The following is a 27,901-nucleotide window of genomic DNA, read 5'->3' on the forward strand; positions in this document are numbered from 1 at the left end:
GGTAATGGTCGTCTCGGGAGAATTCATCCGTTTTTGTGTTGCGTTTGTGTTTAATATTGTATCGACGTTTCGATACAGAGTTGCATGCAGAGTTGTGTTGCAAAAAGCAGGTTCCGATTGTTATGACAATGAGATCAAATTATACTACTGATGACCTTGACACAAACAATTGCACCTGAACAAACAAAAGATCGCGTCAAGGTGGGATGTCTTTCTTCCCGCCCATTGCATCAAGGTGCGTCCATCTTTTAAGTCACTGCAAGGTGTGCCTTTCCTGGAGGTCACTGCAGCAAGGTGTGCCCATCTTGGGGGTCACTGCTTCAAGATGCGCCCATCCTGGAGGTAACCATATGAAGATGCGACCATCTTGAGGTCGCTGTATCAAGACTCTCTTACCTTAGAGGTCACTGGATCAAGAGGTGCCCATCTTGGAGATTAAGTTGTAATATCGTTTTTATCGGATTTGTTATGACCTGGTGCAAAACAAACAGAACCAGAATATCGCAAAAAGATGAGATATTTCCACACTGTACCTGATGCCTATGTCCTGTCAGATTTAACAACTTCAGGTGACGTCCACATCATAACCAGTATACATGGCTTCAATAAGCACAGCTTTGCAGGAGCAAGAGCGCCCATCTTGGTGGCCACCGCAACAACAGGTGCCACCTCGGAGGTCCCTGCATCAAAGGGTGACCATCTTCAAGGTCGCCACATCAAGAGGTGCCTATATTGGAGGTCACCACATAAAATATTGTAACTGGTGATAACAGATAGCTCGAGACCGTGAATCCGCACAAAAGTAGTCAACGAATTGTAACAGCAACATTTCTCCCCCGTCCCCATTCAGTCCCCCTATACCCACACCAGCGTTAGGGGAATAACGCATTTCTTGTCCTATCAGCATTGATGATGGAAATTTCCACTGTAAGTACTTTCAGTTCGCCTGAATGGCTGCATCTTGCTACTAAAGACAGCATATTCATCACTAATGTCATTTGAGCTGTTTGCGTCACACAGCTTACATCACCGGCTGAAATCGAAAGTTGACAACCATAACACATTCTACTGTGAGTAGTATAGACATGTATCAACTGACTTGACATTGTATATATGTAGTATAGACATGTATCAACTGACTTGACATTGTATATATGTAGTGTATACATGCGTCAACTGACTTGACATTGTATATATGTAGTACAGACATGTGTCAACTGACTTGACATTGTATATATGTAGTATAGACATGTATCATCTTACTTGACATTGTATATATGTAGTACAGAGATGTATCACCTTACTTGACGCTGTATATATGTAGTATAGAGATGTATCATCTTACTTGACGCTGTATATATGTAGTATAGACATGTACAAGTAAACGCAGTTGTTGGAACAGTGAAGCAAATGCACGTGCGGTATGACACTAACTTAGACCAAACCTTCTTATCCTCGATGTGAATATGCTTACCGCCTTGTGATACAAACCGATCATAGCGATTTGAAACTATGTTTGTTTAAGAACTTTTATGCTACGTTGGTTAACATTTGGAGACTGAATTGCAAAAGCAAGGTAAAATCATGAGAATCTTAATTCACTTTATTCGATTTTCTTTTTTGCTTAAAGTGAAATTCCTTGGCCTTAATAGTAAGATAAATAATATGGCTTTAGGTATTTCAGTCGTACAGGACAGATTAGAACGAAATGTAGTTCACCCACAAGAGTATTTATAAAATTGATATTGATGTTTTCTCTTTGTATACCTGCATACCGGTCAGTTTCAATGAATAGTGCATGGGGAGAACACCGACAACAAGAGATAAATAGAGCTGTACGAAATGTCTCAAAATAAATATCAATATGCATATTGCGTCAAAAAGAAACTTCAAGAAATGAATTGAGAAAACACTTTTAAACCGCAGTTCTAACAGTACTTTAAATGTCATGATTGTCAAATGTGTAACGTGAACGTGACGCTGGCATGTTGCAAGCGGGAAGATCATTTATTGACGTCGCAAGAGCAATGGGATGCACCCGTCGTAGTGTGTATGACTTGCGAGGTCGTTTGCAACAAACCGCAAACACTTCTGATCGCCCAACGACGGGTCGTCCACGTGCGACGTCACGAGCAGAAGACCGTCAAATCGTCCTACGTTACATACGCGACAGATGTTTAAAGGTCGACTGTCCTCACAGACCATTCGAAATCGGTTGCGAGCTGCCAAACTCCATTCCTGACGTCCATTTCGTGGGCCAATATTGACTCTGTTTCACCAACATAAACGTCTGCTGGGGCTCAACGTCACCTCCGATTGTCCCAGAGAGACTGGAATCGAGTCGTGTTTAGTGATGAATCCAGAGTCGCGGACGGTATCATGAATGGTATGCCCAATGTTGTGTACAGGAAGTCGACTGATTCGGGTCAGAAGTTGCATGGTGTGGGATGCTTTCTGACGGAACAACCGTTCCCGACTTCTGGTCATCCATGGAAACCTCACAGCAGCTGCTTACCGCGACCAGATGGTGGTCACCCCTGAACTCGTTCCTTTCAAGGCGGCTCCTGGCCCAGGTCTACAGTTCTAGCATGATAATGCTCGGCCGCATACGCAAAGTTGACACGAAATTTCCTTCAAAACGCTGGAATCAACGTCATGGACTGGCCATCGAGGTCCCCTCACCTTAATCCAATACAGCACGTGTGGGAAGCACTTGGGAGAAGGCTTCGTGGTCTTGGAAACCAACCTCAGAATTTGCAGGAACTTGGCGCCGCCTTGCAATAACAATGGCGCAGAATCCCCAACCACGTGTTCACAAGCATCAGGCTGTCGATGAGGAGACGGTGTTTGACAGTGGTGACTGCACGGGGCGGCGATACACAATATTGAACTGGGAAATTTCATTTTTTTTATTTTAGTGACTTGACATTTTGTATACCCATGTTTTGGAACGGAGGCGTAGCCTAATGGAAGTGATTGTGGCACTGTAAGTGTATCGAGTACATCCCACAGATCTCAGCAATGAAATAATAACAATGTAACCGTAATACCATCTTTTGTTCTTTTATAGTGCGATGAAGAAAGAATGTGAGGTTTCATTTTTTGCCTCAGTATAATTTGCTCTATTCATACAATGTCTTTAAAAACAAACAAAGAGTACACGAATTCATCGCGAAGAGCGACAATGATTTTATACCTTAAAGGGCGGGCGGGACAACTTAGGAATGGCCAGCGAGTCCTAACTTGACACACAGAAGGGAGCAAGCTACAAAGACATATTTTATATCATTGGAAAGATCTCGAGGAGATGAACACGCAAAGTTCCTTTGCCAGTGTGTTTACGTGTTAATAAGCTCACAAATTGGCTCTGAAAATGCATTTCTGCAGAAATTTCTGGCAGAATTTTTTCCGCAGAAATTTCTGGCAGAAATTGTTACGAAAACACGCCAATCAACTTATCTCACTAGCTTCTGTCATGATGGGACGATAATTCACTCACTAGGGTCTTGGTTAAAAAGGTAGGAACAACAAATATGAAGGGGATATTGTACCACATTAGTCATTCTTGAATGGGATTAACAGGTGTGAAAACTCGGTGGCCACTTTGGCATAAATCTTTGTTTCAACGAGGCAATTACATTTTCGCGGGTATTGACACTTTGAACACTGATGCATTGTCACATAGGTATTGTTTATCATCTCATCTGGTACGCTGGTCTTATCGGGCATGTTGATGAATTCAAATTATGGCTCACACGTTTTACATTGTTATTATTGTATGTATGTAGTATGTGTCCGGTTTGGTCTCTATTCGCCTTCAACCCATGTCGCATGCAAAAACAGTGTAGGCTAATTTGGATTAGAAAATGCACCCCAATACTGGTACTGGTACTAATAGGCTTTAAACAGGGAAAACGACATCATTTAAAGAAAGTCTATATTAAATTATTTAACGATTGTGTTTAATCTTATTCAACTAAGATAATTCTGGTATCGAAACAAAAATATCAGATCCGCTAATCACGCTAAGTGCTTATTACTTGGAATAAACATGAAACTACCACTCACGCAGCAATACCATTACTTATACTCTCTAATTTTGTTAAATTAAGATAATTCTGGTAGTGAAATAAAAAGTTTCTACCAGAAATGTCTGCAGAAGATACATTCTGCCAGAAATTTCTGCAGAAATGCATTTTCAGAGCCAATTTGTGAGCTTATTAACACGTGAACACACTGGCAAATGAACTTTTCGTGTTCATCTTCTCAGATCTTTCCAATGATATAAAATATGTCTTTGTAGCTTGCTCCCTTCTGTGTGTCAAGTTAGGACTCGCTGGCCATTCCTAGGTTGTCCCGCCCGGCCTTCAAGTTATTTATCGTATCCTAATTCATTGTGTGCTCACTTAAAGCAAACCTACCCATATTGTTGATTGGAGATACATTTACTGTGACAGAGTATAACACGACAACGCGCTCTGTTGAAATGTTGATAATATCTTATGTGTGGCGATGCCACATCTGCAACAGTACGATATGCGACAATTTGATGAACTGTTGCCTTGAATTGCTTTGTTGACACGATGATTTTATCATAAAATGTGTTTGTGGAAATGTCGTGTTGTGGCATTGTTGTGCTTGTTGTGTTATATGTTTAAACTGTTTATCTCACTGAATATCTATATCTCCAGTTGTGTCGCATTTCTTCTGATTATGCCGCACTGTTTTAATAGCATATGTGAAATGTTCTAATAATGATAGAAGTCACCAGCAAGCAGCAGGTTACTACTGTGACAGCATCGATTCATTTCATTGTTAACTCATATGACTGTTAACGCTCTAGCACCTCACATGCAGCTTGGATTATCTGGACCAATCGAGTGTTGGTACCTTGGACATGCACAGGTGCTTGGAATCTGGTGGTTTATAAATAACCCTGTTGTAATGTTAATATGTGCAAAAGTTCATAATATAATTCTATCATGCGGAGATTCCACAGCAATCATGCACTAAATTAATTGTTAAAAACCGGAACAGACCATCCAAGTAATTATACAAGGTTATAGACACTATGGGCTTATCAATAATATTTGTTAATGTATTGTTACGGTGTTCGTTTTCTAATCGTTTAGGATACTGGTCACGTTCCTCGGTACATAATGGTATCGTCCATAAAACTGAAGAGAGTCTATATTTTCAAATTATGTGACCGTGTTCTAAAGACCATAACAGTTTTTAATTGGATTATTCTTAATACGTAAGTACACATCATAACCAGACTGTTTCGTTACTTATGTTTATGAATGAATATCTTATCTCATTTATTTGACGTACCATCATGTCATTTCTGATGGAAATTTTCTATCAGTCTTTGCGTAAAGGTACCAAAAGTCAAGGAACACATCCTTATATTTTTCAAAAGCTATTTTACACAGTCCAAACCCTTTCACGTTATGGTGTTTTCCAGTCATGCTAAGATAACCATTATGTTTAAAATGATTCTTCAAACAGCGCTAGCTGAAATGATCTACGACTTTCATCATTTGATTTAGGCTTTCCACCATTTACAAAACAACAATCTTTGTCTCGTTTTCATTGGCTTGAAGGGCCCACTGCATACAAAGGCGTCTGAACATATTTACTGGCAGTTGCGACCCCTGAGATTTCACCGACAGTAGGATCATGTCACCAGAGTTGAAAAGAAGTATATGCATTCCATTAGAAGACAACTGTGTATACTCCCTCGGAGAGCAAGTTCCAAGTCCTTTGAGAGGCATTTGAGAAGTTGGTTGATAATTAGTACCTAAGCCGAAACGTCGTACTCACTGCAATAAAGAAGTTGGCTATCCATAAAACTTGGTTTTCCTCCAAGATCCGAGATCCCCACGTATAATGAAAACAGAACCGGCGGCATTGCTTCTCCCTATTTGATGCCTATTTTACTGAGGAAGCAATCTGATACAGTAGCACCAAGTCTGCATGTTAATCAAACCCCGACCTCCAGCACTGATTGGAAAATGATTAAGAGAGGAACGAGGGTGGTGGGCCAAGTTATCAGACATGAACCTTCTGGTCAGGCGGTTAAGACTCTGGATGACATGCATTGTAAAATCAACGCCAAAGAAATAGGAAAGGAATGGCACAAACGTATTGATGGCTCTGGCTTGTTGCGAGCATTTAGCTCTGAGCTTAAGATGTCTTTTAAGCGAGGTTTATGCTCAGCTGCAGGTTTGTGTTGAATCTTGGCAGAGCCTGTCCCTAATGTGCATTACAAGACAGGAGGGCTCCTGATCTTCCACAAGATATGTCCAAGTGCCAATATCATAAGCAAAAAGGACTCTGCGCCTTCGAAACGAAATCACATACTGATACACGCTAGTTTCTGTTTATTCTGATGTTCCAGCTGTGTATTCTGGTTGTCGACATGATATTTTATTACTAAATTGTACCTATCCTGTGTTTAGAACCTTTAGCCCTGACATGGCTGAAATATATTCGATGTAACTTTAAATTTTAACTTTCTCACTCACACCCTCACTCACTCACTCAGTCACTTGTCAGGGATTGAACCTTTACTTTTGACGTAGGAGACACTATTTAGCAACTTGGCTATTCAGTTACCCTCCTACGACACTAACTAACTGGGGATAGCCTTAGGTCGCACCAGCGTCATTTCAGCCATGAAAAACATGGTGGCAATACAAAGTCTGTTCATGCACACAAGAAGTGTAAACGAAGGGCGTCCCATCTCTCACACTATCATTAGGACACCCTTCGTTTGTTATTGACAAACTTTTGTCAGCAACTATTTTTCATTTCGGGAATGTGACGTACGTAACCAGATTCGTGTACAGTTGTCAAGCAGGCATCTTTTGTCATATTCACGAAATATAAGGAGTTGTTATGTAAAGTTGTCAATATTTTACTTACCAAATTCTAAAATGCTGCTTAATGAAGATACCTATATGGAAACGATCACAACGAAACCGGGTCTGGAAAACGTTCCAGATCTGAAAAAGAGCTGTTTCAGTTATCTCGTCGTGCTTCAAGTCTCTCAAATCAGACTGAACTGGAAAGCCGGACGACAATACACATGAAATGCACGAGCCTTTACGAACAGTCACACTTACAGCCTTACAGCAAAATAACTACGACCCCAAACAATGGCGCGTGTATTCCTTATGAGAGACCTTATTGTGAAAGCATTTATGACTGAAGAGACCCATTCAACTGAAACAATGTTGTCTAGTGCGCATCTCAAATTATTGTAATAAAAATACCAGACAGTGTCACAGTGTCACAGTGATGGCTCTTTCAGTCAGTAGGTTCATCCATGAATAGACATTGATGCGCATAGTTGGTCATGTTAAACCTCTTCAGATATAGTTTTAAATTTTTAAACACAGATTTTTTGTGGAAATTGTTTACACGTGTTGGGGTGCACTGGACAGACAGGTAGAACCAGTACACCTAGTAATGCATTGCCGCATGTCTTGAGCTTAGTAAGGGTTTTATCTTTTGATAAAATCAACATCACCCCTAAACATCTCCTAAACTATGACATTTACACAGTGAATTAGTGAGGCTAGTTTTATGACGCTTTTAGGATGCTCGCAGTATAATAATAACAGTAATAAAATACAAATGTGAACATGAAATGTAGTCTTTGCAATGAATGTACAGAGATTGTCCAACACCTTGTCAGTGGATGCCCTTCTTTGGCACAAACAGCATATCTTAAAAGACATGATGGCATGGCTCGTCTCCTCCATGCCTGTGACTTTGACCCCGAGGTCCATCCATGGTACGACCCTGAACATGTCCAGGGCGTCCTGGAAAATGATGCTTTCAGACTTCTCTGGAATAGGCCAATATAGAGCCTGAGACGAATTCCAGCCAACAAACCTGATCTTGTTCTTTTTATAAAGCCAATGAAATTATTTATATCATTGAATTTTCTGTCCCTTTTGACAGCAATGTGATTGGCAAGATTCAGGAAAAGCACGATAAATATGCGGACCTCGCCTTTGAAATGTCTCGCTTGCATCCCAAGTACACTGTCGTCAGACTCCCCATTGTTCTCGGTGCCCTTGATTTGGCACCTCCTGATCTCTTGGCCCTGGTTCTCCACCGGAGCACAGCCCTTCCGACAACCTGGGTAATGCAGAAGGTTGCAGTGTTTGGGAGCCTCCATATTCTCCCATTCACTGTCTGGGCTCCGTGTAGAGGGGGCGAGGGCCCTGAGCTGATGATGAGCTTTACCAGCCTGACTGTGCCAGGATCACCCAAACCCTGTCTGCTGCATTTCAGTTCGAATCTGTAAATTAATAATAATAACTAGGCGAACATTCTGGACAACGGTCTTCAGACTTCCAGTCCCCGTGGCCACCTTTATTTGCACTGTTTCTTGGAGCACCACAATTACTGAGAAAGTATATGTCAGTTACTGTGAAATGTTGACGTCATAATCTGGCGCTACTGGAATGCTGCTGTAATCTCTGTGTTTGTGTCGCAACTGTGACGTAATCAGTGACTATTCCATAACAATAATGTGAAGCAAAAATATTTCCCATTCAGTGACCTATAGTCTGATATTTGGAATAATGAAATCCTGTTTTTTATGCAGAGCTGTGACATTTTTATGAACCCTGTGAAAATGCGTTTTGACAAAAGTGACCAACGTCCAAGGGCGATAACTCCAGAAAGCCTTTATTTTCATCATATCGACATGACTTGAACACACTAAGTACTCCGGACTGTTTCACAACGACATGTCAAACACAATGGTAATGTTGAAGAGTGAAAGATTCTTATACACAGGCATCTTCAAAACATGCGGAAATGTGAAAAGTCGTAAAGTTGGTGTATGTGTCGTAATTGTGACGAAATCATTGATTTTGTGCATGACTGTAATGTGAAGCAAAAATGTTTCCTACAGTTTGGTACCTGCGAAAGGAATTTCATATTTTCCACAGAGCTGTGACATATTTATAAACCTTAAGAAAATGTGTCTGGGACAAACTGACCAACTCCCGAGGGCAATAACTCCAAAACTATTCAAGGTATCGCCATGCCTATAGCAATATATGCTCTCGTGAGTGTAAGACACGAAGGTACTCTTTACCGTTCAGGTGGAGAAGATTTCTAGACAAAGGCACCGTTAAAACATGAAAATTAGCCCCATTTTTTCCAAATCGGCGGACAATCTGACCCGCCGGCCGAATCGGCGGTAAACGATGCAGGATGGTGTTGTCAAGATCGAGTGAAAATTTGGTACATTTATCGGTGTTGGAGATATCTAGGTTTAACTCTTTTAGCATTTGCGGTTATCTGTCCTTACGGGAAACCGTAAGTTGGGGTTTGTTTTCGACTAGGTATCAATTTCAACGCACAGGCTATCACCCTAAAAGTTTCATGAAAATGGAATCAGTAGTTAGTTCACGAGAGCTGTCACATAATCTGTTCAAATAAGGGTGAGTGAGTGAGTTTAATTTTACTCCGCACTCAGCAATCTTCCAGCTATATGGCGGTGGTCTGTAAATAATCGATTCTGGACCAGAGAATCCAGTGATCAACAGCATGAGCATCAAACTGCACGAATGGGAACCGATGACATGTGTGCGTTTTGAACTGATACTTTGAAATTATAATCGTTGAATACAATGTATATGTAATTTTGATAGAAAAATGAAATCCTTCTTTACTTTAAAAAGCGTTCCCTGGGAAGTTACATTAAGAACCTTGGGAAATCTAGACGTGCTTCATTACGATTTTGAATATTCAAAAACGCTTGTAAAATGAATGGAGTCGTTGATGTGTGTTACGATTTGTTACGGCTAAAACACCGTCAACATGAACTACCTCGTTACAGACGGGTTATGTCATCGCAAAGTCATCAAAGTAAATTTTGAATAACATCAACAACGAGGTCATGTTGAAGATGATTTGTCCTACACTGGTCTGCTTCAGCATACTTGTGTGTTGTACATACACCCACCTGTCTGATGCCAGTCCTAATCGTAGTCTGCGCTGGTGAGTTCTGCCTAGTGACGTCGTACTGTCTGTGTTTTGGAGATCAGTGTGAATTCCCTTTGGCGTACGTGTATTCACAGCCAGAAAAATTAGATGCCCTCTTTGAAATGCAAATGTCAAAACAATGAAAACAATGTTTTCTCATGTCGCTGAACCCTGAGGAACTGTGTGTTCTCTTTGCAATGGCGACTTGACACTGCCTGTGGGCATGGCAGAAATACCATTAAATGTATTTACTCTGTTTCAGGAACGACATGGCTGAAATATTACCTATGTGACATTAAATTGTAACTCACTCACTCACCCACCCATGAAAGGAATTGAACTCCTGCCTATGATGTAACAGTCACTATCAGCAACTCGGCAATTTAACCATCCCTCCCGCAGCAGCAACATAAACACGGGCAGGATGGCCTATCCCTTTAACTATATATAGTCTGGTTCATAATTATTGAGAATTTTTCTTCTTACTTTGAGCTATCCTAACACCTCAACTGATTCACTGATACTTAAAACTAAGTTATGGTATAAGGGAGGTAACTCATCTTGGCCTACTGAGTATAGTACAATTAGAGTTACCTCCCCTGAATTTGTAGCAGACGTCATTTTCCTCAGCACTGTCAACAATGCCTGCTGAAGATAAAAGAAGGTTGATTTTTGAGTTGTGTAATCAAGGAATTGATGATGTAAATACATTGGCAGAGAGAACAGGAACTCCTCTTTCTACTGTGTATAGGATTAGGAGGAATTTTAAAGAGGGAAAGGATTTTGGGCACCAGAAAGGAGAAGGGAGACCCAGAAAATTGGACTTCTCAGATCGCGTCCGGCTGGGAATTTTAGCGTCTAAAAAGCAAAGGGCAAGCATCTCCAACATCAGGTATGAAATGATAGAAAGGGGATCAACAGTTGTATCAAAATCTACAGTTAGAAGAAATTTGATTGATCTTGGATGGGAGAAAAAGACTGGAATTCCTTCTCCTCACATGAAACAAGAACATAAAGACAGGCGTGTTGAGTGGTGTTTGGCACATGAAAACTTTGACTGGGAAAATGTGATTTTTACTGATGAAAGCTCAATATGGGTATATCCCAATAATGTGAAAATATGGACAAAGTCTGCGTCAGCACCGTTGTATCGATGACCTAAATACAGCCCAAAGTTTCATGTATGGGGAGGGATATCCTTATTAGGAACGACCCCGCTGTGTGTGTTTGAGGGAAATCTGACAAGTCAACGCTACACTAACATATTAGATAATTTTCTCCTTCCAAGTGCACATGTGTTTTATGGAAATGACTGGATTTTGCAGCAAGATAATGATCCTAAACACACCGCAAAACATGCCAAGCAGTGGTTTCAGGAGAAAAATGTGACTGCATTACCATTTCCTGCATTTAGTCCTGACTTAAATCCCATTGAGAACATTTGGGGGATGATGAAGGAATGTGTGAATCAAAAGGGGTTGACAAAAATTGAAGACATGAAGAGAGAAGTGGTCCGATACTGGGACAGCATAACTCACGAGACACTAACCTCTCTGATAGGAAGTATGCCTACCCGTCTTAGACTGTGCCGTGAAGCTCAAGGAGACTTGATAAAATATTAAATTGTTACCTACACAACATGAAAAGGTCAGTTCACTTTCACAATACATTCAACTTTATCTGATTTGTTCTCGTTTAATAATATGAAATGCTTTAGCTATTCTCAATAATTTTGAACCATACTGTATTTGCACAAAAATTGACAGTCTTTTATTTTACAGATACCTGTTTGTTTTATTGCGGGAGTGTGCGTACCCTTGTCAAGAAGGAATCTTTGACAGTACAAGAATCTTTAATCACCTAAGAATGTCCATCTTTTATTGGTTTACGTGACCCTGAACAAACTGTAATGTCTGTCTGGTTGCCTGGTACATCCGTACGTCTGTCTGGTTGCCTGGTACATCCGTACGTCTGTCTGGTTGCCTGGTACATCCGTACGTCCGAATATCATCCCAGCGTGAAATATCTTTGCAAGGGAGAAGGAAGCATGTATACCCTGCCGCTCATTTAATTCGTTAAATTTTAGGAGGGTCATTCACCTCGCACGTGCTTCTCCATAAAGTTAATCATCAACTTTTCAGACATATGTTTTACCCTTAGCGGGATTATAGGAAACGCTCCAGATCAGAAATAAACTGTTTTACTTAGTTCGTAGAGCTTCTAGCGTTGACTCCTCCCAACTCGGACAGGACCTCGACCTCAACCTCGACCACGACCTATCAAGCTGCACCAGAACAACCATAAAAATGCCTGAACGTTTGTAATTAGACATGTTTAGTGCTTTAGTACAAACGTGACTGCGACCTGGAACAGTGACACAAGTTCTTCTCAGGAGAGACTTTTTTCTAAAACTTCACCCACCACTGACTGACAATAAACACACACCCAAAAGAACTTTCTTGTCAAGCCATCTGTCACAGGTCTGACTCTTTCAGTGTGTTTTTTCTTCCATAAACGGACACTGATTTGCACAGTTGCTCATGTAAAACTTTGGTCGGTATTAGTTGGTTTATGTGCATTTCTGAGCATAGGTTCCTCTGGAAATTATGCACTTGTGTGTTGTGAACGAGGTACACAGACAGGTAGAACCAGTCCAGCAGGTAGTGAATCATCGGGTATCATGCGATCAGACTAGATATCCCCCGTAACCAGTTTCCCACAACCAGTTCCAAAACACTTTACCATGTTGGGAATCGAACCCGAGTCTTCTGCGTTTCGAGCTAACGCTTTAAAGACTAGGCAACCCCACTGTCCCAGCCATGAAGAGATATGTCAGCAATATCAATATTGAAGATTTTTTCATATTGTATCATCTCTCGATTACTGGGAACGGGATTAATTGCGTTTGGAACTGATCCTCTAAAATCATAATCTATGAATATATGTAAATTTGACAGAAACAGCTGCGTAAAAAAATGTTATAAAGCATTCTTAGGTAAGTCACATTCAGAACTTCAATAAATCCAGACGTGCTTCATTGAGCTTCATATAAGGCTTGGCGGAAAGGGAAACACTGCGGTTCAGGATATTAGAATGGTTTCACTATCGGCGGGGGCACAGTAGGCAGTACCTAGGATATTGATACGGTCCCACTAAAACATGGATAGGATAGTTCATGTTTGTGTTACAATTTGTTACGACTAAAACACCTTCAACATGAAGTTTACCTTTACAAAGGTATTGTTTTTCCAAATTACATTGTTTTGGTTTTTGTTTTGTTTGGTTTGTTTTTTTTTGTTTTTGTTTTTGTTTTTTTTTTTTTTGTTTTTTTTTTTTTAATTCAGGTATTTTTCCTCTGTATGGTATTGTATTCAAGAAAGCCTATTACAAGGAAACAAATAACAATATTTATCAGAAATCGACTATATATGTAAAATGCTATTGTATGAGGTGACATTATATTGCGCCATTTTTCTATTTTCAGTGAGAAATTTTACGACTACGTTTTCACGATTTATTTCACACAGGCAATCATTGTGTGGCAGACTCCATTCCTGAATAGTTTGTTGTAAATAGTTTTATCTAATTCAGGTGTTGTTATGTTGTGGCATTTTAGAGTTGTCTAGATAGCAGTTTTCTTTAACTTCTCCTTACTATGCTTTTGGAGCAGCCTATTAATGTAAAGGGGTTTCAGGTTATTCCATTTTTGTCATTAACCCAAACCTTGCTTTCATTGGTCAGTTTAAACCCTTCACTTTTCATCCACCTTGACAAGACTTTGACGTGCGGACTAGTCATTACTTGGGATAAAGGGTTAGTATTGTTCAAGGTTAGTAATATGTATTATTGCTAGCTAGTCTATATGTATATATGTAAGTAGACTTAGCTATGTTTAAAACACACTTTGATGTATTTAACATATTTATTGTTGGTATGGTATCGTCAGGTCAACATGGGTATTACCTCAGTAGGGATAAAATATTCTGATCTGTTCTAACCTTCCTCTGTGAATCTTCCTGTGTGGATGTTCAGCGAGTGAATGTGTTATCTATTTGAATGCATGGTATTTATTTACAATGTGGAATAGTTCCCTCATTGATCTTCAGTGTAGTATTGCTTATGTAAGGGAATCCATTATGTGTCTGGTTGTCATTTATTTGTATTTATGTGTTCCTGTGCAGGTGAATACTGTCATTCAAGGTATAGGGCGGCTGCCCAGGGCAATTTACACCCCAGTATCACCCACAGGGTATGGATAATTTCAGTACTGATTATTGTTCTTGGTATACATTGTAAATAGTATATTATGACAACTATGTACCGCTGATTTCATTTTATATCATTGGTACCACAATGTGGTTATTAGTTTTACTAATGTGTACTATAATCCATAACCATATTTCTTCGTGTTGATGGTATGCCTCACGTACATGAGTTATCGCCCTTGATAAACCATTTGTGTAGTCTAAATAATGATTTTATGTCTCTTATGACCGTAATAATCACCTGTATTCATATGAAGGATGAACCATGTTTTTGAGATAGAACATTGATTTTTATAATATTGTCTTATTGTTATCGCATTGTGTTACAGGGTGTCAATACTGCCCTCCTGCAAATAAAGCCTCACACCCGTAGCCTGTGTCTGGATGTATTACAATTGTTACATTCTAAAAGATATGGCCCACTCATCAGAGAGCCCATCCACACCCCTCTTATACCTCTGAAATACACAGTTGATCGTACGTGATGTAATTCCAGGTTCTTTGTAAAACTTTCCTGGGTCCGAAATATGAATATTTCCATAGGTGGGGAAATGCTTGTAGATTTGTAAATTTTCAAACGTTTTCATGGCTTAAAACTTACATTCTTGATATCAAAGGTATGTATTTGAACACTTTTTATATGTTCGTGTAATCAGTCGTAAAACAAAATGATCACAGACAAACTGGGTTTACATTGTGTTAATCACATATGCTGACGCCTTTGAAATCAAGGAGACATTGTTATGCAAGTTTCCATTCGGTCACCAACTTGATCACTTCGCTTCAACCCATTGTCAGCTCTTTAGACAAATATAAGTGTGGGAAAAGGTCTACATATGTTGCAAGCTTAAATGTTGTCATTCACACTGAGGTTGACAGTTGTTTAGGCTATGCAGTGTGTATGTAAAATGAATGAACTGACAGCGTTCAATCAATAATAAGACATCTGTAACAATACTTGCGATTGGAACCTGCTTAAACCTGCATTACTCATAGGCACGTTTACACTTTATTACATTACTTCAAAGTTCCTTGACGTAGGCTTGTTTTCAAATTATTGATTTAGTATATTAAGCAGGTTTTATGTGGTCTGGACAGACGTATCAACGCAGTAAGGCCTTGAACAGATATCTCCCATCTTTACTCAATTTCCACATCCCCTAGAGATAGATAGTTGGAGAAAATAATCACTCTAATTGAAAGATCGCTCAAGCAAATGTACATACGATGGACTTAGATTAACTTTTTCATATTCCATAAAAATGGACCGGATAGTCATTATGATAAATAACACGATGTTGCTGGGCTACATCTTGCCATCCTACCAACAGGTGAAGGGGCACGAAGCAGCCCAGAAGCTTTGTGTTGTAAATAATTAAGAAGTTGTATATCCTTGCCGTACAGGAAAACCAGGAACTAATAGAACAAACAAAAGGTAGGTCTCCTAATTCGTTACTTCCGTGTTAGTGTGGAAATAATGATCAATTTATTCTGCATAGAAACATTTCATCGTGAATATTCCCAGCCCATAAAACCCAGCGCGGTCTGTAAATAATCGTGTCTGCACCAGACAATCCGGTGATCAACAACATGAGCATCGATCTGCGCAATTTGGAACCGATGACGTGTCAACCAAGTCAGCGAGCCTGACCACCCGATCCCGTTAGTCGCCTCTTACGACAAGCATAGTCACCTTTTGTGTTAAGAATGGGTTGCTGAAGGCCTATTCTACCCCGAGGTAACTATTGTCAGTTCGCTGACTCGTAGTAGTAGCAGCTCGTTGGGACATGAACAACAAATGGTCTCTTAGCATCCATACAGTCGAGGCTACTCACACCTGTCATTATGTATAGATGATTTCATGGTTTTCATGCACAATGTAATTCTAAAGCGTGTGCCAACGTATGTACCAAGTTCTGTGCGCGTATTGACTAGCCAGATGCAATTGACAAATGGCCTTATGAGATCGGCTGATATTGGCGACGTACATTGTGTTGTCAGTATTAGCATTTGGAATTATCTACAATCCTTCCAAGTCGTGTACCCGACCCCCTATTACCCTACCCTACTGGATACCCGTTATGTTAAGTCCTGAGATCAAATATATTCTTCAGCTCTGAGGGTAAAATTTCGAGTTTTTCCATTGTCCTTACAATTAATAGAGTGACTCTAAATTATGACTAAATCCCTATGATACAGCCCTTTATTCGTGAATGAATATTTAACATATTAGATTGTTTAGTCTATTGGTCACATGAACATAACGGGTCAGGGTATTGAGAAGGGTACCCGTGTTTACGTCATTACCCGGTGTATCCGAGTCACTGGTACAAGCGTTAGTACAATCCACATGATACATTTACTCATTGAGCAGTCCCACAGGTTCACAAATATGGTAGGTCAACGTTCATCTCCGGTTACCAGCAGGGAACTAATGCGATCGGGTGATCGTTCTTACTTACTTGTTTCATGCATGTCCTCGATTCCCCCTTGCGAAGGTCGATGACCTTAGTGCGGTGACCATGTTATGTGTAGCTCCTTGAATTTATCATTTCATATTACTAAAACACATTTTTTAAGAATGTTACAGTAAAGCAAGATGTTTGTGTGAATATTATCTAGGAATACCGTTGAGTTGCCCCCAGATTTAGACACTTAATGGTTTGTAATTACAGCAATACGTCTCTGTCGTAACAGAACGTCATGTAATATTCTTCTGTGATGATGTAGCAAATACGTAAAGTGTAAACTGTGCCGTTGGTATTTTTCAACTTCATGTCTGTGCATGTAAAAGTCAGTGTACAGGAAGGTGTAGCTGCAGGAGCTTGAACCTGTTGTATTCTTCAACATGTGGATGTGGACTTGAAACAAGTTCCCGTGATCTGTCCATTGCTGTCATTCACTAACGTGTCATCTTGGAATACACTATGCCTATTACATCATTGATATAAAAAAATGTTGCTTGCGTTATCGTGAAAACATTCACTCATCGTTCTTTGATGAGCGAAGAAAGACATCTGGAATAACAGAATAATACATTTAGCAGCTTTCTGTCATGTGGTGTGATTGTAATCATAGTTTCTTCGACATATTTGGTATCGTTGATACTATGTAAAGCATGGATCTTTTACTGTCGAACAGACATTACGTAATATTGTTGATTAAAATACAAACACCAACTTTTGTTTCTTTGTAATGTGTTTTCATGCAAATTGTACCAACCAAAGGTATATGTGATCTTCAAATGAGATAGCATTACATATTTTTGGAAAAAAGTACCTTTAAAATGATAAGTTCAACCCATATTTTCTCATCATATGTCCTTCCTGTCAAAATTGATCTGTGACCAAAATATGTTTGCCCTGAGCATATTCTTCGCATTTTTGTCCACAATTCTAAATCATGACCTGCGCATTCCAGAACTACTATTTTGATGAAAATCAGTCAATCCAAACCAGAGTTATTACACTGAATCACCTGGCTATAGATTAAATGTTGACATGTTGCACATTAAAGGGCCTCTGCATGGTAGTCACGCACGGTCGCCAATGAAAACCTGCTTTTAGTCCAAGCCAAATCATTCCTGATTGTCAAAAATCACATCGCACACGGTCACCAGAACAGAACCAAATTTTCACCAATTGGGGATTAAAAGGTTGTCATAACTGACATGACATGTTGCACCTTAAAAGGCCTCAGCATGGTAGTCACGGTTAAACTGACTCTAAATCAAAGCTAAATAATTCCTGATTGTGGAAATTCACTTTCCATTCGATCCCCAGAACTGCACCATATCTTCACCATTTGGGGTCATCGTTTCAGGAGCATGAATAGAAGCACATTTATAATTGAGATAACGGCTTAACTCTGTCTAAAGCTATATATTTATAACTGAAGTGACTGTGTGACACTGCCTCAAGTTACATGTATAGATGAAATGTCGGCATTACACTGCATCAAACTATATGTATAGATGAAATGTGGGCATGACACTGCCTCAAGCTACATGTATAGTTGAAATGTGGGCGTGACACTGCCTCAAGCTACATGTATAGTTGAAATGTCGGCGTGACACTGCCTGAAGCTATCTATGTATAGATGAAATGTCGGCGTGACACTGCCTCAAGCTATTTGTATAGCTGAGCTGTCGGCATGACACTGCCTCAAGCTACATGCATGGCTGAAATATCAGCGTGACACTGCCTCAAGCTACATGTATGGCTGAAATGTCAGCGTGACACAGACTGAAGCTACATGCATGGCTGAAATGCCTCTAGCTATGGCTGCCTCGAGTTATATATAAGACTTAAGTGACGGTCGGGACCTTTCTGACTCTGTTATCTTTCTTCGTTCTCGTGAGGACATGGTAGAAATGCTAAATTATGTTTTCTTATTTCTTTCCTGTCTTGCAGGTAGAGCCAGAAAATGTCGACAAAGAAAAGAGTTTTGGTTCTCGGGGCTGGCAGGGTGACTGGTCCGCTCTTTGACGACTTGAGAAAAGAGAAAAGCGTTCAAGTCACGGTTGGTGAGCGATGTTACAGGATATATAATTAGCTTCATGAAGCACTCGGTTCACAGTATCATGTGTGAGACGCAGGGGCAGTTGGGGGGATGAGACGGATTTGCTTCTTGTTTGCAGACAACCCAGTGATTGACAGCATGGGCAGTGATGCCTCGAAGAACGAAGAACATGTTGTAGTAGTAGTAGTAGTAGTAGTAGTAGTAGCAGCAGCAGCAGCAGCACAAAACAATATTCCGGCCATATGGCGGTGGTCTGTAAATAATCGTGTCTGCACCAGACAATCCAGTGATCAACAACACGAACATCGATCTGCGCAATTGGGAACCGAGGACATGTGTCAACCAAGTCAGCGAGCCTGACCACCCGATCCCGTTAGTCGCCTTTTACGACAAGCAGAGTCACTTTGTATGTTAAGCATGGGTTGCTGAAGGCCTATTCTACCCCGGGACCTTCACGGGTCGTGACACTACCTCAGGCTATATATAACTGAAATGTCGGGGTGACACTGCCTCAAGTTACATGTATAGCTGAATTTTGGGCGTGACCCTGCCATAAACTATATGTATAGATGAAATGTGGGCGTGACACTGACACAAGGTACACGAAAACTGAAATGTCAGTCTGACACTGCCTCAGGCTATTTGTATAGCTGAAATGTCGATGGGACACTGTCTCAAGCTACCTGTATAGCTGAAATGTCGGTCTGGCACTGCTTCAAGCTATATGTATAGCTGAAATGTCGGCGTGACACTGACTGAAGCTACATGTATAGCTGAAATGAAATGTCGGTCTGACACTGCCTCAAGTTATTTGTATAGCTGATATGTCGTCGTGACACTGTCTCAAGCTACATGTATAGCTGAAATGTCGGCGTGACACTGCCTTACGTTATTTGTATAACTCAAATGTGGGCGTGACACTGCCTCAAGCTATATGTATAGAAGAAATGTCAGCGTGACACTGCGTCAAGCTACATATATAACTGAAACATCGGCCTGACACTGACTGAAGCTACACATATAGCTGAAATATCGGCGTGACACTGCCTCAAGCTATTTGTATAGCTGATATGTCTGCATAACACTGCCTCAAGCTATTTGTATAGCTGATATGTCGGGGTCACACTGCATTTATTTAATGTCGGCAACAGTAATGAATAGCTTTATTCATAGCCAAACGGCGGAACAAGAGAAGGTTTATTTTTGTCCAAATCATCACAAAGAGCCGAAAAGCCGAAAGAATTAAAAGACACAGTGATAAGACTCTTTAATAATAAGTTTGTAATACATTGTAAAGATATTTTATGGACATAAACTGACGCAATCGGCCTTGTAATCCAAAGTCATGCAAATCTTTCTAAATGCAATATTTCCATGTAGTGTCATTCGAATTTTCCAAGGTCGGAAAAGAGAGAGACTGCATATTGTTCGTTAATTACCGCATTTGTACAGCAAATCTAAATGATCCATTACACTTCTATTTTTGAGGGAACCACACTCTATATCTCTTATTTGGTTATTGGTACCAAATATTGTTCACCTCTCTTCCATACCTAGCGAGCCTATTTGCATTCATCATTAAATCGTGGTTTTCGTACATGAGGAATTACAGAGATTTTGGAGACACTCGTCAGCTATGTGATGTAGTTCATCTGAAAAAAAAAACATTTCGGAAGTTGTAACTAGTGATTCCGAAGTTTGAGATGATATAGCATGGTATAAAAGCTGTGTAGTGTCGTTTTGCACCCAGGTCAAGTCCTTTTGACTACTTGAGGATGATTTAGACACTTCAGGGCTTGATTAAGATGGTGTTTTTGTTATTGAAACGTGTCTAGCATGATAAGCTTTTCAGAAACATTTGTTTGGGGGAAATTTGATCTTGTTAATCTTCAAATCTTTTCAAAGCACTCTTGAGAGAAAGATGAATGTTCTCCTGTACGCTTGGTGCGTTTATTTTAACAATTACTGTTTTAACAATTATCTTCTGTCATGTGTGTCTTATCACCACAGTGCGCCCACACAGCGGACTATGTACAAGCATTTACATCCTGACAATCATTCAGGCGTTTAAAATGAAATCAGATATGCATCGGTTTTAGCAGTTTCTTTAGGGTTTATTTTACGTAATGTACACCTTTGAGCTTTCATTCCACGATATCAAGCTCTGACAGAACCATGTCAGGGTATCTGATAGGGTATACCTTTGAATATTAATAATGCAATGGGAGCTATTTGCTGACTGCTGTCTTTTCCCATACTGAACCAGCAGCGGACCGTAACCGTTTAATGTTCTTAACTTCCCCTGCGGTACTGAAAGCGTGCAGTCAACACAAGCAGGTATTTCCTGTTTACAATCTTAAATAGCATGCAGCAACGAGACGTGTGGTTGTCCGGGTATAGTCAGCCTGGTATGTCCGGGTACAATTGCTCCTTCTACACACAGTCAGCCTGGTATGTCCGGGTACCCTTCTCATCTCCACACACAGTCAGCCTGCTATTGTGGGGTACCCTTCGCATCTCTACACACAGTCAGCCTGGTATGTTCGGGTACCCTTCACATCTCCACACACAGTCAGCCTGGTATGTTCGGGTACCCTTCTCATCTCCACACAGTCAGCCTGGTATCCTTGGGTACCCTTCTCATCTCCACACACAGTCAGCCTGGTTTGTTCGGGTACCCTTCTCATCTCCACACACAGTCAACTTGGCATGTCCGGGTACACATCTCATCTCCACACACAGTCAGCCTGGTATGTTCGGGTACAACTGCCCCTTCTACACACAGTCAGCCTGGTATGTTCGGGTACGATTACCCCTTCTACACACAGTCAGTCTGGTATGTTTGGGTACAACTGCCCATTCTACACACAGTCAATCTGGTATGTTTGGGTACAATTGCCCCTTCTACACACAGTCAGCCTGGTATTTTCGGGCACAATTGCCCCTTCTATACACAGTCAGTCTGGTATGTTTGGGTACAACTGCCCATTCTACACACAGTCAGTCTGGTATGTTCGGGTACAATTGCCCCTTCTACACACAGTCAGCCTGGTATGTTCGGGTACAATTGCCCCTTCTACACACAATCAGCCTGGTGTGTTTGGGTACAACTGCCCCTTTTACACACAGTCAGTCTGGTATGTTTGGGTACAACTGCCCATTCTACACACAGTCAATCTGGTATGTTTGGGTACAATTGCCCCTTCTGCACACAGTCAGTCTGGTATGTTTGGGTACAATTGCCCCTTCTACACACAGTCAACCTGATATGTTTGGGTACAACTGCCCATTCTACACACAGTCAATCTGGTATGTTTGGGTACAATTGCCCCTTCTACACACAGTCAGCCTGGTATTTTCGGGCACAATTGCCCCTTCTATACACAGTCAGCCTGGTATGTTTGGGTACAACTGCCCATTCTACACACAGTCAGTCTGGTATGTTCGGGTACAATTGCCCCTTCTACACACAGTCAGCCTGGTATGTTCGGGTACAATTGCCCCTTCTACACACAGTCAGCCTGGTATGTTCGGGTACGATTACCCCTTCTACACACAGTCAGTCTGGTATGTTTGGGTACAACTGCCCATTCTACACACAGTCAATCTGGTATGTTTGGGTACAATTGCCCCTTCTACACACAGTCAGTCTGGTATGTTTGGGTACAATTGCCCATTCTACACACAGTCAACCTGATATGTTTGGGTACAACTGCCCCTTCTACACACAGTCAACCTGGTGTGTTCAGGTACAATTGCCCCTTCTAAACACAGTGAGCCTGGTATGTTCGGGTACAATTGCCCCTTCTATACGCAGTCAGTCTGGTATGTTTGGGTACAACTGCTTCTTCTACACACAGTCAATTTGATATATTCGGGTACAATTGCCCCTTCTACACACAGTCAGCCTGGTGTGTTCGGGTACAACTGCCCATTCTACACACAGTCAACCTGGTGTGTTCGGGTACAATTGCCCCTTCTACACACAGTCAGCCTGGTATGTTCCGGTACAATTGCCCCTTCTACACACTGTCAACCTGGTATATTTGGGTACAACTGCCCATTCTACACACAGACAGTCTGGTATGTTTGGGTACAACTGCCCATTCTACACACAGTCAGCTTGGTATGTTCGGGTACAATTGCCCCTTCTAAACACAGTGAGCCTGGTATGTTCGGGTACAATTGCCCCTTCTATACGCAGTCAGTCTGGTATGTTTGGGTACAACTGCTTCTTCTACACACAGTCAATTTGATATATTCGGGTACAATGCCCCTTCTACACACAGTCAGCCTGGTGTGTTCGGGTACAACTGCCCATTCTACACACAGTCAACCTGGTGTGTTCGGGTACAATTGCCCCTTCTACACACAGTCAGCCTGGTATGTTCCGGTACAATTGCCCCTTCTACACACAGTCAACCTGGTATATTTGGGTACAACTGCCCATTCTACACACAGTCAGTCTGGTATGTTCGGGTACAATTGCCCCTTCTACACACAGACAGTCTGGTATGTTTGGGTACAACTGCCCATTCTACACACAGTCAGCTTGGTATGTTCGGGTACAATTGCCCCTTCTACACACAGTCAGCCTGGTGTGTTCGGGTACAATTGCCCCTTCTACACACAGTCAGCCTGGTGTGTTCGGGTACAATTGCTCCTTCTACACACAGTCAGCCTGGTATGTTCGGGTACCCTTCTCATCTCCACGCACAGTCAGCCTGGTATGTTCGGGTACCCTTCTCATCTCCACACACAGTCAACCTGGTATGTTCGGGTACCCTTCTCATCTCCACACACAGTCAACCTGGTATGTTCGGGTACCCTTCTCATCTCCATACAGTCAGCCTGGTATGTTCGGGTACCCTTCTCATCTCCACACACAGTCAGCCTGGTGTGTTCGGGTACCCTTCTCATCTCCACACACAGTCAGCCTGGTATGTTCGGGTACCCTTCTCATCTCCACACACAGTCAGCCTGGTATGTTCGGGTACCCTTCTCATCTCCACACACAGTCAGCCTGGTATGTTCGGTTACCCTTCTCATCTCCACACACAGTCAGCCTGGTATGTTCGGGTACCCTTCTCATCTCCACACACAGTCAGCCTGGTATGTTCGGGTGCAACTGCCCCTTCTCGACACAGTCAACCTGGTATGTTCGGGTACAATTGCCCCTTCTACACACAGTCAGCCTGTTCGGTATGTTCGGGTACAACTGCCCCTTCTACACACAGTCAGCCTGTTCGGTATGTTCGGGTACAATTCGAGCCCAACTACTCCATATAAGTTGAATGACAGCGTACTTGGGTGTCAAGCGAGATTTCAAATGTGGTCCGCTAGTTTATCATACCTTTCATCTTGGCAATCGAATTACTATCAAAAGGTCAAGAAACTTAATGACTGACATGCATTAATTCATTAGTCAAACGTCAACATGGAATTTATTTCGTGGGGTTCTTTTAGGCTGTACATGGGCTTATTCTAAGTTAATTTATATTCATCATTGTCCTTGCGTTAAAGCTACAGACGTGGCGAAGACGGTGATAATTCGCTTGTATAGCGCCTAGTATCCGTCTGACCAGTTGCTCACTGGACGCTCTAATCAGAATCTGATTATCATTACCCCGGATAACCCAAGCTGTCTCTTAGGCGCTAGAAGGTTATAGTCACAGGACTCTATCTCACCGGATACCCATTTTCTGCTGGGTGAACAGAGGCAAATTTGAACAAACTCACTTGCCTAAAGTGAGACCACGTATTTCCCATGTGCTTCGTTGTTGGGCAGGACCGAAGTCCTAGAACCTCTCAGGAGTTAAACTGCCAAACACGGCCACTTATCCAAGGAGTGGGTAGGGGCCTTATTCGAGTAGCAAAATTGTGTCCCCTTTCACGACATGTCTAGTCGTGTCAGCCTCACCATGCCACAGCAATCGCTCCAAAGTTTGAAGATGTGTCTTAACTAACGTCTTTCATTTGTTTATACCACTAGATCCTGTAGTTACTAATCCCTCAATTGTACATGGTGTCGATGGTGACCAGACAAAATCCACCCGGACACAATTCACCCCGAAATTCTATCCCGGACAATATCCACCTCTTCTTAACAGAAAAATGGACAAAATACACCCTGCTCAAATTGCTGTAGTTAAAGGTTTTAGAGTGTCCTGAGTCTTTAACAAGATGTCCCTCTCGAGCATTGCAAGCAATGTTGATAGCATTTACGTTTTTTTAATTGGCTAATTAATTCCTTAAGTAGACACACAAGTTGTTTTTCAAACATTGAAGGTTTCTCCTTTCCTCACATTTTGATCACTATTTGATCCCGTTTCATGCATAACTGAGTTTTGGAGCCCTTTATACTCATGGTTTGATAGAACACGTTTTCATGATTTTGCTACGACCCTGTTTATTTTAAATTGAGGTCATCTAGTTAAGATACAAGACTTGTATAGTATATATATATCGGGGACCCCCATATATATATATATATATATATATATATATATATATATATATATATATATATATATATATATATATATATATATATATATATATATATATATATATATATATATATATATATATATATATATAGTTTGTGTATAGTGAAGTCAGCTATTCGTACACAAAGTCAGCAGTAGCAGCCGTGCCAATTTACCTTATAAGAGGGGTACACAAAGTACGCAGTCTACACTACCAGTTGTCAGACTTCCATTTTTGTGGAAGTCGCGGTGGCTGAGCGGGGTAGACGGCTTTCTTTGTGTGGGGATTAGGTGCCTGACACTCTGGGTGCGGGTTCGGATCCCGAATGGAAGTCTAGAATTTGTACATTACTAAAAAAGTGAAATCCCAAATATGACATATGTTACGTGTGTTTACTTTCTAAATGATATCGTGTCATCACCGCTCACGCACGTATAAAATGAGACAATTTTCTAGACTGGGCGCTGCTTTCTGTGTATTTGTTCACGAAATCCTGATAATTTCCTTAAGCGGATGTCTGATTATATTTTTATTGTTTTATTTTAGGATATATTGGCTCGGTGCATATGTTGTTAATCACTGGAATTTCTTATCTAGACACGTATTGTTTTACAGATCAGCACCACATAGTTGAACCATTGCTAAATGTAGCATTAAAACAAAGAAAAAGCAAAAACGAATTACACTCAACACTGATTCAGCAAGTGAGAAGGTGAGTAACATCACTGCGGACAACAGTAGAGGATGGAAACAAGATGTTCCATGCATCTTGCTTGTGATGCATGGGACATTGTGATATGCAATGATTATGGAAATGTCAACAGTGGTGAGTTTGTGACGGTTTTAGTCCATGTGTGTACAGGTTTACTATTCACAAAAGGACCTACCAGTGAGATCACCCTAGCTGACTATATTCTCCCAGTGAACTCCACTGACAAAATGGCTATCAAGCAGAGGATGACATACAATAGGGACAAGCTGCTGTCATTGAGACCTGACATCCCAGTTGGCTTAGATCACGACACACCTGATGTAACACCCTAAAGACTCCCACAGTCAGTCTACAGCAAAGTCAGACAGCGGGGTCTGTGTGTTAAGAACAAGACAAAGAGGCGTTGTAGAGGAGGCCGCAACAAAGGCCGAAAGATAAGTGTTTTTCTGTCATCAACTTCCCACTCAACTGTGCTCAGTCAGAGGGGCGTCAACAAATCAAATTTGATAATTGTTCATCCAAAGCCTGCTTGTAAGCATATTCATGTTGCCCTATTGAACTCTCAGTCAGTGAGAAAAAAAACCAATGATATTGCAGACTTGATCTTAGATGAAAATCTGGATATATGAGGGGATGTCAATAAGTTTCGAGGCTTGCATAGAAAAACACAAAATATTGGTATGAACCACATTTATTTTTCAACATAGTCCCCTTGTGAGTCAAGACACTTGTTCCATCTTTTCTGCCAGTCGCTGATGCCATCTCTGTAGAAGGCACTACTTTGGTCCTCAAACCAAGCCTCAGTAAGCTCATTATGATCCTGAAATCAACGACCACGCAAGTGTTTCTTGAGATTTGGCAACAGATGGTAATCACTTGGTGCCAGGTCTGGAGAGTAGGGTGTGTGTGGTGTGTGGTGTGTGGTGTGGCAAGATTTCGTACCCGCATTCCTGGACAGCAGCGGCTGCAACGCGAGAGGTGTGTTCTGGAGCATTGTCTTGATGAGAAGAATACCACGTCTGATCTTGCCCCGGCGCTTCTCCTTGATTGACTGTCACACTTGCCTCAACAAGTTAGCGTAATATTCCCCATTCATTGTTCTTCCTTTTGGTAAGTAATCTATGTGGATGACGCCTTTGCTATCCCAGAAGACTGTCGCTATTACTTTCTGCACTGATCTGGAGACTTTGAACTTTTTGGTCCTGGGAGAAGTGACATGTTTCCATTCCATGGATTCTTGTTTGCTCTCTGGACCATAGTGGTGGATCCAGGTTTCATCACAGGTTACTAGCCTAAAGTGAAAATCTTCTGGATTCTTGTTTTATCTGGTTAGCATGGAGTTGCTTATGGTGACCCTTGTTTGCTTCATTTCATCTGTAAGCATTCTTGGCACCCATCTTGCGCACCTTAGACATGACGAGATGTTCATGAAGAATTGTCTCGATGGATCCGTGTGAAATGCCTGTGGTCTCCTCTAACTCGTGGAGTGTGATTCGACGATTTTCCAGCACAAGTCTATGCACTCTGTCAATGTTTTCCTGACTAGTGCTTGTTGTTGGGCGACCTGGACGGGGTTCATCTTCAAGACTCTCTCTACCATGCTTAAATTCATTGAAGCATCCTTTGATGGTAGCAGATGAAGGGGAAGACTTCCCATAAACTGCTGAAAGCCTTTCTTCAATGTTCTTCGCCGAGTTTCCTTCAAGAACTAAAAACTTAATTACTGCTCTATATTCAATTTTATTCATTTTCACTGCCGTAAGGGGGGTCTCTTTCTGTCAATGTGAGCTGTTCCATAACTCCTGAGAGTAGGATACCAAAACTTATATATCACACCAGCTACACCCCAAGGTTTAATGTCGTACCATAGGCTGTGACACCTGGGTATGAAAAATGC

The 27,901-nt window shown here is 41.2% G+C and overlaps 1 protein-coding gene across 2 annotated transcripts in view; it reads left to right on the forward strand.

Annotated features, from left to right (window-relative positions):
* Window positions 1-983: 983 nt before the first annotated feature.
* LOC137260120 (alpha-aminoadipic semialdehyde synthase, mitochondrial-like) overlaps window positions 984-27,901 on the forward strand; it is a 92,057-nt gene continuing 65,139 nt past the window's right edge. Inside the window, exons 1-2 of one of the 2 annotated variants that reach the window (XM_067797821.1) lie at window positions 984-1,070; window positions 18,695-18,807. In XM_067797821.1, coding sequence (XP_067653922.1) covers window positions 18,708-18,807 — 100 coding nt within the window. In that variant the 5' untranslated portion in view covers window positions 984-1,070; window positions 18,695-18,707. Of the gene's footprint in view, window positions 1,071-14,198; window positions 14,267-18,694; window positions 18,808-27,901 lie in introns of those variants that run through there. The other variant, XM_067797822.1, reaches the window with a different exon arrangement.

Source organism: Haliotis asinina, chromosome 13 (genome assembly GCF_037392515.1).
Source record: "Haliotis asinina isolate JCU_RB_2024 chromosome 13, JCU_Hal_asi_v2, whole genome shotgun sequence".
NCBI lineage: Eukaryota > Metazoa > Mollusca > Gastropoda > Lepetellida > Haliotidae > Haliotis > Haliotis asinina.